This window comes from Clupea harengus, unplaced genomic scaffold (genome assembly GCF_900700415.2).
Source record: "Clupea harengus unplaced genomic scaffold, Ch_v2.0.2, whole genome shotgun sequence".
Lineage (NCBI taxonomy): Eukaryota > Metazoa > Chordata > Actinopteri > Clupeiformes > Clupeidae > Clupea > Clupea harengus.
Genome location: NW_024880003.1, coordinates 16,758 through 33,832, shown reverse-complemented (window position 1 = coordinate 33,832; position 17,075 = coordinate 16,758). Strand labels below are relative to the sequence as shown.

The 17,075-nt window shown below is 44.3% G+C and overlaps 3 protein-coding genes across 7 annotated transcripts; all 3 read left to right on the top strand.

The window, feature by feature from the left end:
* LOC122131088 (alpha-ketoglutarate-dependent dioxygenase alkB homolog 6-like) lies at nt 1-3,676 on the top strand. Of its 3 annotated transcripts, none has more exons than XM_042705992.1 (7): nt 1-931; nt 1,003-1,077; nt 1,201-1,269; nt 1,423-1,483; nt 1,835-1,986; nt 2,190-2,288; nt 2,717-3,676. In XM_042705992.1, exons 1-7 carry the CDS (start codon nt 923-925, stop codon nt 2,990-2,992), a joined length of 741 nt encoding a protein of 246 aa, XP_042561926.1. In that variant the 5' UTR covers nt 1-922; the 3' UTR covers nt 2,993-3,676. The 3 variants fall into 3 exon arrangements, with proteins under 3 accessions (XP_042561926.1, XP_042561928.1, XP_042561927.1); XM_042705993.1 differs by having other exon boundaries at nt 2-870; XM_042705994.1 differs by lacking the exon at nt 1,003-1,077.
* A 607-nt stretch (nt 3,677-4,283) lies between these two features.
* Nucleotides 4,284-11,996, top strand: capns1a (calpain, small subunit 1 a). Its single transcript, XM_012828990.3, has 11 exons — nt 4,284-4,398; nt 5,381-5,455; nt 5,798-5,834; nt 6,276-6,368; nt 6,607-6,664; nt 6,769-6,833; nt 7,358-7,426; nt 8,030-8,108; nt 9,897-10,013; nt 11,059-11,117; nt 11,385-11,996. The coding sequence occupies exons 2-11, from the start codon at nt 5,409-5,411 to the stop codon at nt 11,409-11,411; spliced, it is 651 nt and encodes a 216-aa protein (XP_012684444.2). The 5' UTR covers nt 4,284-4,398; nt 5,381-5,408; the 3' UTR covers nt 11,412-11,996.
* A 406-nt stretch (nt 11,997-12,402) lies between these two features.
* LOC122131087 lies at nt 12,403-16,242 on the top strand. Of its 3 annotated transcripts, none has more exons than XM_042705989.1 (5): nt 12,403-12,507; nt 13,920-14,096; nt 14,320-14,904; nt 15,343-15,396; nt 15,530-16,242. In XM_042705989.1, exons 2-5 carry the CDS (start codon nt 13,958-13,960, stop codon nt 16,042-16,044), a joined length of 1,293 nt encoding a protein of 430 aa, XP_042561923.1. In that variant the 5' UTR covers nt 12,403-12,507; nt 13,920-13,957; the 3' UTR covers nt 16,045-16,242. The 3 variants fall into 3 exon arrangements, with proteins under 3 accessions (XP_042561923.1, XP_042561925.1, XP_042561924.1); XM_042705991.1 differs by having other exon boundaries at nt 12,424-12,639; XM_042705990.1 differs by lacking the exon at nt 12,403-12,507 and adding an exon at nt 13,623-13,787.
* Nucleotides 16,243-17,075: the final 833 nt, after the last annotated feature.

The following is a 17,075-nucleotide window of genomic DNA, read 5'->3' as shown; positions in this document are numbered from 1 at the left end:
ACAGGACTATTATATCATCTGTACACTAGCATAGGCTACTGTGACCTCTAAAACCAGTGCCCTAAATATAAGTCAGAAACCATATATAGCCTACCAAAATGGAGGAAAGGTGAAAGATTGAATGTGGTATTAGCTATTTATTATCAGTGTTTCTGCAACTGTAAATAAATTAACAATGTAAAATAACTATCTTAGCTTTACACTCATAAACCCAACTGCAGTGCTTTATACAAAGCAGAAAAGCAAATACACATTAATCTATTTCAACCGAAAAAAATGAAGTGGAATGAACAACACATTTCTACCACCACTGGATCCTTGGATCAATAGCCATTAATAAAGGTAAACCATAGCTGATTGAAGATGCGCTCTGCCTCTGGTGTAACCATGGCAACCTTCTTCCATAGCTGCAATGCGAAGAGGGGGAAATCCAGCTGAACACGTAAAATGAATAAAAACAGCAAATCACGATCAATACGATGAGACACACAAAGATATTTTGATTTCTTCAATTGGGTAAACTGTATCTTGAATATAGCCTTACAGGCTACAGACTCATTGCCTACAATGTTGAGGTCAAAAAGGGAAACAAAATTGCCTTCTCGGTCTGGATTCCTCAGCGGGCTGTTTGCGCCCCTGACTGCACTCCATGGCTAGTTGCTGTTCGCTAAACAGCGGTTTGCAGCAACCATACTTCCCATTACACTCCACAGCTCTAGATGGCAGTAACTACGAGAGCCGAGCCATATGTAACCAACGACAGACATGATACGACAGATTAGAGGTAACCTAGCTGGCCGGTGTTTCTTTGCGGCTGTGTTAGGGGAATGCTGTGTTAGAGAACAGTTTTATTGATAACCTGCTAGCTAGGTAGGTACTCAGGTTTGATATACGCTCACCTTCACTTGTAGTGGATGCCTGTATGATAAAGGTAATGATCCTCAGAATGCAAGTATAGAACTCTCGTGCATTATTCACAGTTAACAGGGATTTGTTTTCCAGGGCATGTTTACATCATCTAGCATGGCATACCCATGTCAAATATCTAAAGAGTTGGAACAGTACGTCGTAACTAATGTAAGAGACTTTCATAAGTTATGTGCGCTACAACATCTCGAGTATCAACTCGTGTTTGATTTTCCCGTGAATCACCTGTGCGCGCACTGCGTCTGTGTACTGATGCGCTCTTTCTATTTCCAGGCACCACCCACAGTATACTACATCCCAGATTTCATCACAGAAGTCGAAGAGCAGTATCTCTTACAAGAGGTGGAAACTAGCTCACGTCAACGCAAAATATCTTACTTTGTTTACTTGTCATTGCAAAAAGAATGTTAAGGATGCCATTTGTAGCTGTGTTGAATGTACATTTTGTGAGTTAAGTTTCTTGAGTGAATCCTGCTCAATCCTGTATTGTTGTAGGTGTACAAAGCCCCCAAACCTAAATGGACACAGTTGTCAGGAAGGAGGCTACAGAACTGGGGTGTGTTCTATGTTAAGTTCATTTGGTTTATGTAGGAGTAACTGCCACACACAGATGTCAGTAAAAAAAATGCTCTTTTGTAGTATATTTTCCAAAGGCCATTAGACATTGTGGATGAATTTCCTTCTTCAGACATGCAAAAAATTGTGCTTCAAAATATATGATAAACATGTAGGACACTTCCATCATTTGAAGCCCTGTTTTCGAGAAACCATACTTCATGGGACTACCTCTAAACCCATACATACAAGGCAAAGTGTTGGCCTATATGCATATATTTGTGTGGGTGCTTTTCTTTTTGTGTACTTTAGGTTGGCATGTGATGTGTGTTAATGCCCTTATTCTATTCAGGTGGGCTGCCTCGCCCAAAAGGGATGCTCGCAGAGAAGCTTCCCGATTGGCTGCTGAAATACACAAACAGAATCTCTGACCTTGGAGCATTCAATGGAAAGGCTGCCAATCACGTGTTGGTGAATGAATACAAACCAGGGGAGGGCATTATGGTAAATACTGTCCTCATATTGTTGTTCACAACCCATTTGAAATCAATCCCTTTGCTAATGACACTTTGTAATGGTCTATATGTGATGTTCGTATAGGAGTAACTGATTATAGTTTATAGCTATAGATTATAACTGATATAGAATGAACTGATTTTCTCTCCCTGTGCATTTCTTTGTGATCTCTATGACCAATGATGTCTCAGCCACATGAGGACGGCCCACTCTACCACCCCACTGTAACAACAATCAGCCTGGGCTCTCACACCCTCCTGGACTTCTACAGGCCCATTGGCCAGTGTGGGGTAAGCATGAGCAGACACCATCACAGACACAGACTTAGTCATGCAGCACACACACACAACCCCGAAAGGAAGACCAAATAGATGTTTGTCTCAAAATCAATTCTGCTGGTAATGGCTGCGTAGAAGAGGTGAAGCGGTAAACCTAGGTAGTTGCTGACTTTGGATTGGATCGAGCCAGAGTCCTTCCTGAGTCAGCTGCTATAGGAGCCTGGACATGAACAAAGGCAAACATTGCTTTGCCACTGCTATTCTGCTTCATCCACTGCTTAGTTTTCTCCTGGAGAATTGTCACAAAAATTGTCCTTAGCCTTGGAGCATAAACTAAACACAACACCGTAGGCTAGGTTTGCAGGTGAATCTTGCTTTTGTCTTTATTTCCAAAGCTCTTTCTCAACTCCTCCTCCTCCTTACCCCCCCCACCCTTTCAGACAGAGGGGCCCCAGGATGAGGAGAGCCGCTGCCTGCTCTCCCTGCTGCTGCGGCCGCGGAGCCTGCTCATCCTGCGGGAGGAAATGTACGAGCGCCTGCTCCACGGCATCCGGAATGACTGGGAGGACACTTTAACAGAGAGGGTGGCAAACCTCTCCTCTGCGTCGGCCCAGCCTGGGGGGGTGCTCACCCGAGGCACCAGGGTGTCCCTCACAATCCGCCATGTGCCCAAGGTCATCTGTGCCAACCTACTGCTTGGCAGGAAAAAATGTTAACTACCTGTGTCAAACAGGAAGAAAGAGACATTGACAGCACACTCGTGCATCAAAAGCAAGAAGTAAAGACTGTCTGATGGGTCCTCAGTCCACACGGTTTTTAGATAGCTGTGTGGACTTGGTGGTTTGTGGGATCTGAGAACTCTCGTCTGAGAAACCCTCAGGAGCAGAACGTTTGTGAAGGCAAAGCAGACATGAAGGGTGTACGAGCGGATCACAAACATGTCTGATGTGGCACAAGTCCCTTTCAAAGTAATGGGAGACTGTAAAACATAGTAAAGAGCTTTGGAAGTCAGAGATCCCGAGAAATGAGCACATCTGTCCTGTGTGTGCCATCTTGTTATTTCCACTCACTGTTTATGCTTTTTAGCTTTTTTTTTTAAATAGCATATAACATGTTGTGATTTTCAAGAAGCAAGTCAATTCTAAGGATGTGCTATAAGAGTCATGTGAGCAAATGATGTTCCAAAAATATTGACGATGTAAGAATATAAGAAATTGAAGCCTTCGGGTGCCTTTTTGTATTTAGATTATAGGTTGAGACTGTTGGGACAAACTATGTTGATGGCTAAAAATGTAACTACCTGTCTTACACTTCAATCAGACATTGCCATGGCGCTGGAATAAAGTGACTGTAATATACAGTAATATAATGTTAAGATGTAATATATGTACACAATATTGTCTGATCTCTCACTGGATTTCCATCCAACTCATTCGCATCTTTTATCGTTTTTTTAATCGCATCTGATCGTTTCACCATCTGTGTTAAGCGAATTAAAACACTCTCCTAATCAAGGGAGGAGCTGTGAACAGCTGTGGTGTCAAAACGTATTGTTGTAATGGCAACTTTGACTGAAACCTGAGAAAATTGCAACAAAACCCGTTTCCATCAACCTTAGTCGCATTACACGCCAATAGTGAGTTAATACACACCCTCTAGCGAGTCGAATTTATATTCGCATTATAATCTTTTATGCAAATTTGAAGCGTTTTCAGTCAATATTCTTTAATCTAAGGGTCAGAAAACTTGGATGGAACTACTGTTTTCAAGTAAAACACCGTTACATAACTCCAGATATTTAAACTGTATCCAACTAGCAGGCAGTACAATTACATTTACAAACAATTACATACAAACAATTATTGTAGGCTATACTAAAACACGTAAGACATGACATACCCGTTTGTTTTAGACCGGCTTTACTTGAAATGATGTGGTTGAATTATGCAGCCTGTTCCTAGAATGCACGCAGGAAGCATGTAAATGTTTATTCATATAGATTCCCCACCCTTTGAGTTCTTGGCATTTTGCTGATCCCAGCCTGCACTAAATTGGTAGCTGAGTCAGTGAATGCAGTCAGTGTGCCAACGTAGCGACAGCACCCTGCCCTTCCTGCACCTTGGTAAGTGTCAAGCGATCATAATATAACGTCATCTAGTTAAAGGTGGCAGTGTAGATACATGCGAGAAGAGCAACTGTCAATATGGTCATAAGGTTTTTGACGGCAGGTTTCTTTATGAACTAGCATAACTGTAATGTAAGTGTCCGTGGGATATGGCCAACCCAACAAGTTTAGTTAGCAAGGTAGCTAAACGTCAGCCAGCCAGGAAGAGACTTGATTAGATTACTAATTAGCTTGTATGCTATCTAACGCTGATGCGTTTGGGAGGTGCAAACATTGGATTTATTTGTATTCTTAAATATTTGCTCGTCCCCCAATTAGCCAAAATAGCTTACTTGACGGGTGATGCATTATATACGGATTGCATTGGAAGCAAATGGTTAGCTAGCTTCTAGCTAGCTAACTTACAAGAACATGCCTATCAGGAAGCTAGCCAAACAGATCAACAAAGTTAAAGGCTGACGAGTCGGACTAATCATATTTCAACATTCACTTGCATCTTTCCCACTAAACTAGTTATATTAAAAAGCAAGCATATTCTGTGTGGTTAACTTGCAATCCCAGAACTATTCGAGTGCAAAACTTGCTCCAGGAAGGCAGGCCTGCCTCCAGTTGTCAAAAAACAAAACGTTAACGCCCGCTATGTACTGTTTTATGTATGCTCGCTAGCTGTTATCACAACTCATCCCAACTTCACTTATAAGAAATATGTCATTGTAAAGTGTGAGGCGTTTACTTGTAGTATTATTACATGTTTGTTCATGTAGCGTTAGGTGGGGCACACTGGGGGTAGACATATTTGTAGTGGGTGTGTCTGCATCTGTTGTAACTCATGATATTTGCACTACGCCATGGCTAACTATGCTGGTGAAATGTTTTTTTTTTTTATCGTTTTAAAAAAGATACTTAGGTCAGACTGACTGTTTTTATGTTAATGAGGATGTCTGTTTGCTTGGTTGTTCCCTGTCATCCTTGTCTTCAGATTCTTCAGAAATACAGGCCAGCTCAAAATGTTTCTTGCCAAAAGACTGATTGGAGGCATTCTGGATGTGGTCAGGTGAGCAGTACTAAATATCTGTACCCAGCTTGGCACAGTTGTTGGTATGTGTCTGTGTATCCAGTGGTGATGACACTAACCAGGTTTGTGCTTGACTACCTGCCCTATGTAAGCCTAAAACTCACTTTCACCATTTAAGTTTAATTATTTCATGTCATCTTTAACTTCATTTTGTTCATGTACAATGTTAAACTGACTCATTTGTCTTATGTACTTTAGTATGTAACAATGTGTCACACCTTCACCCTCTTATCAACTCAGTCACAAAGGAATGTGTGCACTTCTGAAGTAGATGCACAAACAGCTCTTCCAAGAGTGACCGTATTCTTTGCTTTCTTACAGCAACATTGACCCAGCCCAGTTTGTGCCCTCCGACCCTGTGAGTCATTACACATATTTCCATCCAGTACCTGTTATACCAGTGTTGTGGGTACTCCAATCGAGTACCTGTTAAACCAGTGTTGTGGGTAGTCGTGAAACACATGGGCAAATTAAGGATTTAGACCACTGCTAAGGCTTGTGTCCCCTAGTGACAGAGGGACAATGTTTTCAGTTAGATGAGATTTTTTGATGACCGTATTGGTTGAAATAGTGAAAGTGGTCGTCTTAAATCAAGATGTGCTGTTGTGAAGCTTTTTCGTTTCTGTAGAACCTTAAAGCCAAAAGAGAGTTCTTCATTTGACAGATGTAAAGCCTTCAGCCTTTGTCGGTGTGTAAAGCCTTCAGCTATATGAAAAAACAGTGTTGTATAAAGACCTGTTGTATTAGAGTGCGTAGTTGATGTGGAGAATGACAGTTTTGTCGTGTTTGTGTTTGTCAGCCTCCCGCGCGTAGGCCCCTTGCGTACGCCGATCAGTATGAGAGCGATGAGGAGAAGCAGTTCCGCAAAGTTTTTCAGCAGCTCGCTGGGGATGTGAGTACAAAGCACCTCTTCAATCATGGCATTGATTCAATTAAACACTTATTGTTAGCTTCAACCCAATGCTATCCACTTTACGCTCTGTAATCGTTTGCTTCGTAGTGAATTTATTAGTGTTACTCAAATGCTCATACTCACGAAAGCATTTCATAGTGATCCCAAAATGTTCTTCTCATGGTGACCCCAACATTTTCTTTCATGATGACCCCAAAATGTTCTTCCCCCTGTTTAGGACATGGAGGTTAGCCCCACTGAACTGATGAACATCCTCAACAGAATCATTGGCAAACGTAATTCATCTTTGTCATGATTGTGCATGCTTGGTGTTGCTGATTTGATTTAGTTGCACTGAAATCAGATATTGATTTTTGTGTTTTATTTGATTATTCCACAGATCAAAACCTGAAGACAGATGGCTTCAGCATAGAGTCCTGCAGGAGTATGGTGGCTGTTATGGATGTATCCTGCACTGTGTGTGTGTGTGTGTGTGTGTGTGTGTGTGTGTGTGTGTGTGTGTGTGTGTGTGTGTGTGTCTGTGTGTGAGAGAGAGGGTGAGAGTATATGTGTCTGAGTGAGTGTGAGAATGAGATCATAGGTGGATTCCTGACTCTAACCTACCACATAATATTCAGTTGATAGGAATGTGCTCAAAATAGAGCATTGCTTCTTAATTGTTATTTCTGACAATTGGTTATTCTTGTTATATGATTTAAGTACAAGATTTAAAATATATTATTCTATGGAATGGGTGTACAATCGTTAGTGCATTAAACAGTGCATTAAATTAACCTGTGCAATGGTAGCAGCATGCTAAAACATTTGACACAATACTTCATTCTAACAAACTAATTAATGAATGAATGCAATTCTGACATTGGTTGACGTGTCTGACAGTCATCCCATTTTAATGTCTTTTGTGAGACATTTGCATGTATTTGTTGTACACAGATGAGAACCAGTGGACCTTAAACAACCACCTGCAGAGTGACAGCACTGGCAAGCTGGGCTTCCACGAGTTCAAACACCTCTGGAACAACATCAAGAAATGGCAGGTGGGCTCCTCAACAGCAGCACCGCACACGTGCAAGCCTCCTCCAGAGATAGTTCTAGCTTTGCATTCACAATACAGTGCATCAGCTGTTTTTATTCAGTCAATACACTCTTCATCGTTGACCAGATGCACTTTACATGGGGACATAATGAATACGAGTCCAGCTTAGCTTAGCTCCTGCAGCCGTTTCATCAGCCAGCCTTTGACGTCTTTGACGCTAGTGCTTGTGCTCGTTACCGCCACCATATGCAGTATCGATGGAGAAGACTTATTGATGTGTCAGTCAAGCCAACTCTGCAGCCCTCAAGGACTAAAGGAGAAGCATCAGAAATGAATGTGACAGGAGTGTCAGTGAGTTATGTGTGAAGGGATTTTTGGTCTTTATTGATGAAGTAGTTTAGCATGAGATTATAAAGAGGACAGAATATAAGAGATCATTTGTTCGTTGTACTGCATAGTACACTGACACTGTAGTTTTCAGCACGCAATGGTGGACCCATACATACATGGCATGTTGATAAACATTACCATCTCCAAATAGTTTCAAGCTTATGTGTTTTATAAATGAGTCTTTCTTTCTGTCTGTGTCCCTCTCTCTGCATAGGGTGTGTATAAGCAGTTTGACGCAGACGGCTCTGGGATGATCGGTGCAGATGAGCTGCCAAACGCATTCAGAGCTGCAGGTGAGAGAGGCTGAGGCCAGGCCTTGACATGCAAAATATGAATGCAAATGGGCCATTCACAAGCTGAGCTTGCCAACAGTAGACAGATGTAACCAGTGTCTCTGCTTGCTTAGGCCCAGGGGTTAAATAGAGATAGAGCTGGGTCTGTAACCAGTGTCTCTGCTTGCTTAGGCCCAGGGGTTCAATAGAGATAGAGCTGGGTCTGTCCAGGGCTCAGTCCAGAACATATGCTCTTCAGTCTCATCAGGGGATGCTCAACCTCATCACATCCATCTCCAACAATGGATGTTTTACACACTAAAACACATTTTCACTCCCAATAGGTCTAAAAACTATTAATAACTAGATTGTATTTAGCTGTAGAGTGTATAGGATCAAATGTAGGGAACTAATGAAGGTTCCCTCCGTACTGTCAATGGATTTCACCTTTCAGATCATCATCCTCTTCTTTTATTAGTCGGACAGCGCAGACGGAGAGAGACAGGGCATGAATGAGTGTCATTTAGGTGTGAGAAGTCGGGGCGACAGTGGTACAGGAGGTAGAGAAGTCGTTTAGTAATCAGAAGGTTGTTAGTTCGATTCCCTGTCGAAGCGTCCTTGAGCAAGACACTGAACCCCTAATTGCTCCTGATGTGCAGTGTGCCATCAGTGTAAATGTAAAAATGTGTATACATCCTTGTAAGTCGCTTTGGATAAAAGCGTCGGCTAAATGACTAAATGTAAATGTAAAGAAGTGCTGGGGACATAGATGGGATTGAGATTGAGCAACAGTGCCTTCTGATGCTCCTTCTGCACCATCTGACTGAGCCACATTTGAAGCAGCAACACAACAGTGAGGGACGTGACTCTCCCTATGCATACTGTGGCTGCTTGTACTGCTGTCAGTAGAACACCAGAAAGTTGCAGGACTATGGCGTCGTTCGGTCATTTAATTTGCTAACAAGAAAAGCTTGGAGGGCCTTGTAGGGGGTTGTTGTTGTTCCTGGTATGTTAGATATGTAATCCTGTGTTTACTTTAACAGAATGGCAGGTCTGATATAAAGACCAGTGACTAGATAGCCGCGTTTCGCTTCGCTGGCATGTATCCGTACCGTTAGGGGGGGTGAGCTCTGGCGTAGATGCTGAATTCCAGTGGCTTGTCTGGGTCTCATGTTGGCAGTGGGGTAAGACACGGCAGCCTGTCACCTCGGGAGAGTGTCACAGGCAAGCTCCAGGACAGCAGATAGTCCTTTCTTCAATTCTAGCCGCCGCTGCCCAACTGAGACCCAGGAGAAGAAGAAATGGGCTTAAATGGCTTATCAGCTGTCAAGACCTGGTGTGGTTCCTGCAACCAAGCCAGCCTACGTGAAATACCAAACAATAACGTTCAAAATGGAGCCTTGTTAGTTTCATTTAATGGAAAAGTCCAGTAATTACTGCGACGCCATTTACTACTACTTAAAGCAAAATAGCTCCGAGAAATGCAGGAAATGTCCGAACTAAGACATGTCTGGACCATAAAACTTGGATGCTTACAGCTGCGATTACTTATCTTCACACAATTTAGCACTATAACAATGTGCTAATCAATTATTTATGAATTATAGTGTTACTATTCAAACTATTCAGGTTAATTTACAATTATGTAGTCATTTATTATAATGTTACATTGTGGATCTTTTTTTTTATGTACCTTTGTAATAAGAATGCTGAACAGAAACACTATTTAACAGCGGCTGCCTAAAAAGTATGGCATCCGAGCGTGGCACGCCGTGACTGTCCTATTGAATTACTGCTCTTTTCTCTCAGGCTTCCCTCTAAACGACCAACTCTTCGACATGATCATCCGTCGCTACAGTGACGAGAGCGGAAACATGGACTTTGATAACTACATCGGATGCCTGGTGCGACTAGATGCCATGTGCCGTAAGTGTGACCTTTTGAACTCCGCGTCTTCTGCTCCCCTTCAGTGACATCATATCTGGCTCAGCCGGTTCTGTAATATAACTACTTCGGATCAAAAGTATGTCTGATAAGCCCTTGGAAAGGACAAAATGGGTGCCTTCCTGGATAGGCCTACCACAATGACTGGCTCAAGGGACTTTCCTGAACCTGTGTTGAGAGCTGGAGATGAATGAACCCTCAGATTAAAAATATTTTGCTTAACAGCCAATCAGGATGTCCTATCTCTCACCGACGGGCTCCGCCCCTTATTCAACATCCTCAGTCTTCCGATTTAGTGTCAACAGTGCGGGACACACTCTCTTAACTGAGCTTTGGCCTTGGCATGCAGATTTGTCTAAATGGCTTTGTTTAAATCAACACACTCGCCTGGCTAAGGACTTTGTTTGGCTAAGGCAATGACAGCCCAACCTTTGACAATGACAAAACATTGCACTCACGTATCATCTGCAATTTAACTCTTGATAAAAACACAGATGCCCATCAGCTTAAACATTGTTTCTATATTTGAAAAGTTTAACATTTCCAGTTTAATTTTATCAATCAGTAAAACATTTGAACTTCTCAATGGGTAATCAGGCCATACAATGTTCATGTTAGGCACATGTCCGTTGTATTCAGAATTAGGCAAGCTATCCCTAAATGGTAGTGACCTGAGCTCTGTTGTTTATGTTTCCTGTTTTTTTTTTTTTTTTTACCCTCAACCCGAACCCCCCCCCCCCCCCCCCCAGGAGGGCCACCTCACACTACTGGGCTAGGGAATGTTTACATTAGCTGTGCAAACAAACACTTAATGTATAGTCCTGTGCATATCTTGTTTCAACCTCAGTTAGATTTATTGCACACAATTCTGCAAAAATGACATAAAGACTCTAACAATAATTGTGGATCAGTGTAAAACATTATGTGACCATGTATTTTGTGAGTAGTCTGATCACTGTCAGACTGGACTACATATTTTAGTCAAACCAAGCTGAATTCCACTGATGATTCTTCCCATATATCTCAGGTGCCTTCAAAACCCTTGACAAGGACAACAATGGCACCATCAAAGTCAATGTACAAGAGGCAAGTATATCACCCACTCAATGATGAGAAGATATCTGTAAAGGCACTCTGAGAGGATGTTGTTTTGCTTTAGTTATTCATCAATGAAGAACCATTTTTTCCACATATGTTTTACAATCAACCTAGAATTCTAGAAGTCTTCTGTAGGTCTACGAAGGATGTCGTTTTTTTTAATGAAACAACCTTAGCGCTAATCACCAGTCTCTACTAAATATGGAATTGTGGAATTACATGTCTAACTATCCCCCTCCCCCCTCTCTCTCCCAGTGGCTCCAGCTGACTATGTACTCCTGAATACAGACGACGCCAATTCAGAAATGTTTTGTTCGCACTGAACCCCCCCCCCCCCTCTCTCCAACCCCCCAACCCACATTCTCAAGGCTTCTACAGCACAGACTGTTGGTCTGACACAGTTCTATGGTTCTGCTGCGATCACCTGCATGTTTTGTCTCCCTCTCTTTTTGAATATCCCCCCAGAGTTGTATTGAGTTGTATTCATCACTTGCCTTTACTCTCTTTTTCTTACTTGGTTTGCTTCATGTGCAATACTGTATCTACATAGCAGCAGGCCATTAGGGCGTCGCAGTAGCTGGACCCAAAGACACTAGTGTATTAACAGGTCCAATTTGATGTGATCACTGTGCACAATAACTTGCTACGTACACAACTGTGCGTGCGCGTGCAGACACAGTCTCTCTCTGACACACACACACACACACACACACACACACACACACACACACACACAATCAAAGTGCCATTGCTGCATGAAGCCAATAGGTGTCAAAGGACCAGCAATACAAGAATGTGGAAACATTTGCCATGGGTCACTGTTCATGCTCATATTTTATACTAAATAAAACAGAGCCATTATCGTGAGTCTGTGGACATTCATTTCATTCTTCAGTCTTGGAATGTCTAGCTATCTACATGGTTTTGTTTGTAATCAATTATTTAACATTCACCAACCTGTTCAATTTTGTGTTTATGGAATTCATTTATCTTCCATGGTATTGAATGATAGCTAGAAAACAAGACAAGAGGTTATAAAATTCTGCTTTGCCATGTAGTAACAAGTCTAATAAGATAAGCTTTGTCTTGTATTTACAAAGTGTCAGAAAAAAACTCTGAACTTGCAAAGTGAGGTTAATCAGTGTTGGTGGGAGAGAGCTGTGTGGTAGCTACCTCAGTGAGAACAGTTAGTTGGTGAGGAGATGGCAAACAGCGCCTTGTCTGGAAGGTAGTGGCCACAATGGGTACTACAACATCATCCAGCGATATGGACGGAGGAAAGGCACACGGAGTCTGCGCAACGTTGCTACACCCGACCGTACGAAGTTTCTGGATATCCGTTCGCAGCAGTAGGAACGCAAAAAGCTTTATATTGAAGGTAAACGCCCGATGCCTTATGGTCATTTAGATTACTTTTTTATGTCTGTAGATGTAATGAATGTTTCCGGACTTTATAAGGGATCTAAGAACACATGCGTTCTGGGTTTAATGAGACCAGTTCCAGTAGTGGGTAGGTAGCTAGAAGCTAGCTAACGTTTGCTTTGTGCCCAAACTAGGACAACGACGAAGATATCGAAAGTTAAACGTAATCATGAACATGCGACTACAATAGTTTCGTCGTACCATGTGTGTGTCAGACATACGTCATTGTTATCACTGCATTTGCCGATGAAGTGGTTATTCTCAATCTTCACGTGGATTTTCTGTGTAAATAGCTAGCTAATGTTAGCTACGTTACCTAGATAGCTATCCAGTATTGTCATGGGAAACCAGCTATATGGTCTTTGCCTATTCAAAGACCAAAGCCGTCCAGCGGATGACTAGGTTGACTAACAAGTGCACATGGTCAGAGCATGCACAGAAACGAGGTTCTTCGTTTATACTATTTACTAGGAGATGCAAGTCCTCCTGTCCAGAGACTGTTCGTGTGGTGATGCAGACTAGTTAGCTCTGTTTAAGGCTCTCTAGTGATATAGCGTTCAGCTAGGAATGAATCTGCAATCACTTTGGGAAGAAGTAGCTCACTAGTAGGAGAAAAAAAAAGATCTCTGATGAAGTGGGCGTGCACCGTAGTATCATACAACCCACTAAATCAAGTCTGCTCATTGGTGCATCACTGGGAATCCGTATTTATTAGCCAACTGTAATGTATTTTATTTTCTGTTTGTGGTTCAACTTGTCCTTACAGGCGTAGACCTGTGTAGGGGTCTTTACACACCTTCACATTTATCGATCTGTGTCTATATGACCCTTTTTATCTGTGGGAGTATGTGTTACTACATGAGTATGGAGTGCACAGACACATTCTGTCCTGAAAGTCCACAACTTATCTTTTCTTTCTTTTTTTAATGAAATATAATGCTGTTCTGGCATGATAGACATAGTCATACCTTTTAAAAGAGGGCGTTTTTTAGTTGTAAACTAAATTATATGACTTTATTTTGGATGAAACGTGTCAGTGCTGGTGTTAACCCTTAACATTAGAATTACCATTTTTAAACAAATCAGCATTTTAATGCGTAGAAAATGGCTCAACATGGTGGCATCTACTGTTTAAAATCATCCGGAACTTTGTAAGGCCGATGCTGACGTAGAGTCAAGCGTTTGGAACTCCTCTACATCGTTGATATGGCAACCCACCTCCCCTAGCACCCGCCTGTGAGTGTGAGCCTCTTTATATTTGCTGATTGAGACTCATTATTCACAGGAGTTTACACCCCCCTCTCACCCTCTCACCCTCTCACCCTCTGCTGGGGGTATACTTACACTTTAATTGATGTGACCACACAGGAGAACTCCACAGTGCTGCGCCAGTTTGATGGGCGAGGATGACATCCTCAACATCGCCAGAGTTCTTCGACAAGGACGGCGTGCCCATACGCTTCAAAAAGAGGAAAGCTCGCTTCACCTTCAGCGAGGTGCACATCCTTCTGGACGAGGTCCGCAAGCACCGCCACATTGTTGTCGGTGGGTGCTCGTAGCCAAAAACAAGGACAGCCCTTATGGACTCATTCTACATAGATGTAGCAGTGAATGGAATGGCCCTTTGCAGTGGTGGTGTCTACAGTTATGGCATTTGACATATGTTCTAATCTGTTTTGTCATGTGTTTTTGTTTGCATTGTACCTCACAGGTAAGTAATTGGATAGAAGTGATGCCATGTGACCAAATGTAAACATGATTTCCCCAGGCAAGTTCAACTATGGTGTGCCGGCGACGGTAAAGAAGCGCACCTGGGCAGAGATCACCGCCCGCATCAACGAGATTGGCGAGTGTGAGCGCGAGGTCGTGGAGGTCATCAAGAAGTGGGCGGACCTGAAGTGCGAAACCGCGCGCAAGGTGGCGGCCGTCCGCACGGGGTTCGTCAGCTTCCCAGGCAGCCGCTACCTGCGCGACTTCTCGCCCACGGAGAACATCGTCCGGCAGATCCTGGAGCTGGACAGCAAGAAGGGAGGAGGACGCCGGCCCGGCAGCGGAAACCGAAACGGCAAGAGTACGGCAAAAGGGTCGGGTGAAGATGATGACGGGGCCGGGGAGGAAGACGATGACATGGACATTATGCCGGGGATGGGCCTCATGCCCAGCTCGCCTGAAACAGGAGAAGGAGATGGAGGGGTGGGCACAGGTGCCATGGACTCACCCTCCACCATGCCACCCCCTCTGGAAACATCTTCATCCACACCTGTGCCTTCCACCTCCGCCATGTCTACACCGCCACCGCTGCCAGGCTCAAAAGACACGAGCGCCGAGCGGGATTCTGTGTTTGATAGCTCTGGTGAGTGCTTGTGTTCTACAGAGGCCTCTTCTCTCCTTCTCTCCACACAGGTTCCCTAGGAAGCGTTTCCACTCTTGCTTCTCCTTCAGGGACTGTTTGTGATGAGGCATTAGTTTGGATTAGCTGTAAGAGCACCTCACTTAATATGTCTCTAGAAATATCTCGAAAAATGTCTACCTTTCTACATAAAAAAAATTGTCTTTTTTATTTGGGCTAGTCTTGGGCAACCAAAGTCTAAATGATGCCTGCCTGAATGGCTTCCAGGGGTTTCGAAACTCTGTGAGCCCTTGGTTGCGTGCCTAAAGACAGTGTTGTGGCATGTTCAATTTAATAACTGAATGGAGTATAACAAAACACAAACACACATTAACAACGGCAATGTGGTGTGAGTACCGTTTACGTTTTGAATGACGGGATGTTCTCTCTTTGTCATTCCAGGAGATCTGTCAGAAGACCCGTTTGAAATGAGTTTTGAAATGCCGATTGCAGAAGGTGAGTCACTCAGACGTTTGAAAGGATCTTACTGGCAGATTTACAAGTTTGGTAATAGTACCGTACCACCATAATAACACCTTATCACATGTGACCCACATCACATCTCCTGTCCTTCCTTGACCCCCTCCAGACAGCAGTCAGCAGGTGGACTCCGATGACGACCAACGCGACAGCTCGCGACCGTCCACTTCAACTCCCACCCCCGCTGCCAACGCCGGCCCCAGCAATAGCAACACACGCAGCAGCGCTGGAGCCGTGCACCGCTCAAAGACGCTCTCCCTTCCGCTCCCTTCTTCTTCTTCCTCTTCGGCTCCCCCTCCAGCCTCGGTGCCCTCCCCCTGTGTCCAGGCTCCGGAGCGGGGCGGCGTCGGCGTCGGCGTCGGCGTTGGCGTGTGCAGCGTGGACGTGGGCCAGGCGGCGGTGATGAGCGTGCAGGAGCAGCACATGAGCACCGCGCTGCTGGAGACGGTGTCGCGCTCACTGGAGCTGCTGTCCGAGTCGGTGCAGCAGCTGGCCGAGACGCAGCAGGAGTTCGCGCGCGAGTCGCTGCAGCTGCAGCGCGACACCGTGCAAGTGCTGCGCGACTTCGCCACCGGCGCCATGACACTCATGCACGACAAGCTCAACGGCCGCCCCGCGCTATAGCCGTGGCAACCAAAACTCGTGCTGTAGCCACGGCAACTGACCCACGCCAAACCCCCTGGGTTCACGGACGAAGACGCTCTTTCGTGACGGACGGTGCCCGTGCTACAGCCATGGCAGCCGAACCCGTGCCACCCCTGGTGTCGTGCTCGGAGACGACCATTCATGACGGGCGGCGCCCGGTGCTCGGTGCTGTAGACAAAGCAACCCGTCACGCGTCATAGCCGTGGAGATCTTTGCCAGCCTGGCGACATGTTTTTGGTTGCTAGGACAGCTCAAACTGTTTGACTCGAACCCGCGGCCTTGGGAAAGGGAAGGCGGGTATGTCAGCAAGGAGGCTTGAGTCTATGACCAACAAGCCCAGTGGACTGGACGGCACAGCAGCCATGGGCCATGCTTGGTGTGGTGGACTGCCGTATCAGCACTATTATAGCCTGAGCAGCGGGCTCCAGGGGACTGCAGGATCCACAGCAGACTTCAGCCTTAAACAGCCTCAGCCTCTAGACACTGACACTGTTGTAATGAGGCGTGATCTGGCTACAGCGTCGGTGGACTTGTCTGTGATAGAGGGCCCATTGCACCAAGCCTGGCACTGCCACACCACAACCTCACAGTGTTCATTGTGCTCTGGAAACCACCCTCGTTTGTAGTGTGCTAGCTCCTAGTTAAGTCAAAGGGTGACCCTGCAGACTGGGCTGGGGGAAGTGTATCTTTAGCAACTACAACAACTAGTTAGGAGAAAATGCAACATATTTTGTCACTCAAGGTATTCAGTGCATCTTTCAGATCAGTGTCTTAACTAATGCTGTTATCCTCCCAGGACCTCCCAACGGCAGTCATGTTTTGAGTTCAAAATGCGGTTGAATTCCTTGATATGTTGCTATAATGTGATGTCTTGTATTATCTATTTTTTTACTGTGAAATTGCAAAAGTGCATGAAAAAAACAAAACACTTACAAAGAATTAAGAACTTCCCATTGCTACGTGGAGAAGACTGAAAGATTTGAACTCTGAACTGATGTTGTTATCCTAGC

Coding starts and splice junctions, on each gene's coding strand:
- capns1a (XM_012828990.3), top strand. CDS start 5,409: ATGTTTCTTGCCAAAAGACTGATTGGAGGCATTCTGGATGTGGTCAG. Junction 5,835..6,275: donor AGTTTGTGCCCTCCGACCCT/GTGAGTCATTAC, acceptor TGTGTTTGTCAG/CCTCCCGCGCGTAGGCCCCT. Junction 10,014..11,058: donor GCGACTAGATGCCATGTGCC/GTAAGTGTGACC, acceptor CATATATCTCAG/GTGCCTTCAAAACCCTTGAC.
- LOC122131088 (XM_042705992.1), top strand. Junction 1,270..1,422: donor AGCAGTATCTCTTACAAGAG/GTGGAAACTAGC, acceptor GTATTGTTGTAG/GTGTACAAAGCCCCCAAACC. Junction 1,484..1,834: donor AAGGAGGCTACAGAACTGGG/GTGTGTTCTATG, acceptor TATTCTATTCAG/GTGGGCTGCCTCGCCCAAAA.
- LOC122131087 (XM_042705989.1), top strand. CDS start 13,958: ATGACATCCTCAACATCGCCAGAGTTCTTCGACAAGGACGGCGTGCCC. Junction 14,905..15,342: donor TTCTGTGTTTGATAGCTCTG/GTGAGTGCTTGT, acceptor TTGTCATTCCAG/GAGATCTGTCAGAAGACCCG. Junction 15,397..15,529: donor TGAAATGCCGATTGCAGAAG/GTGAGTCACTCA, acceptor GACCCCCTCCAG/ACAGCAGTCAGCAGGTGGAC.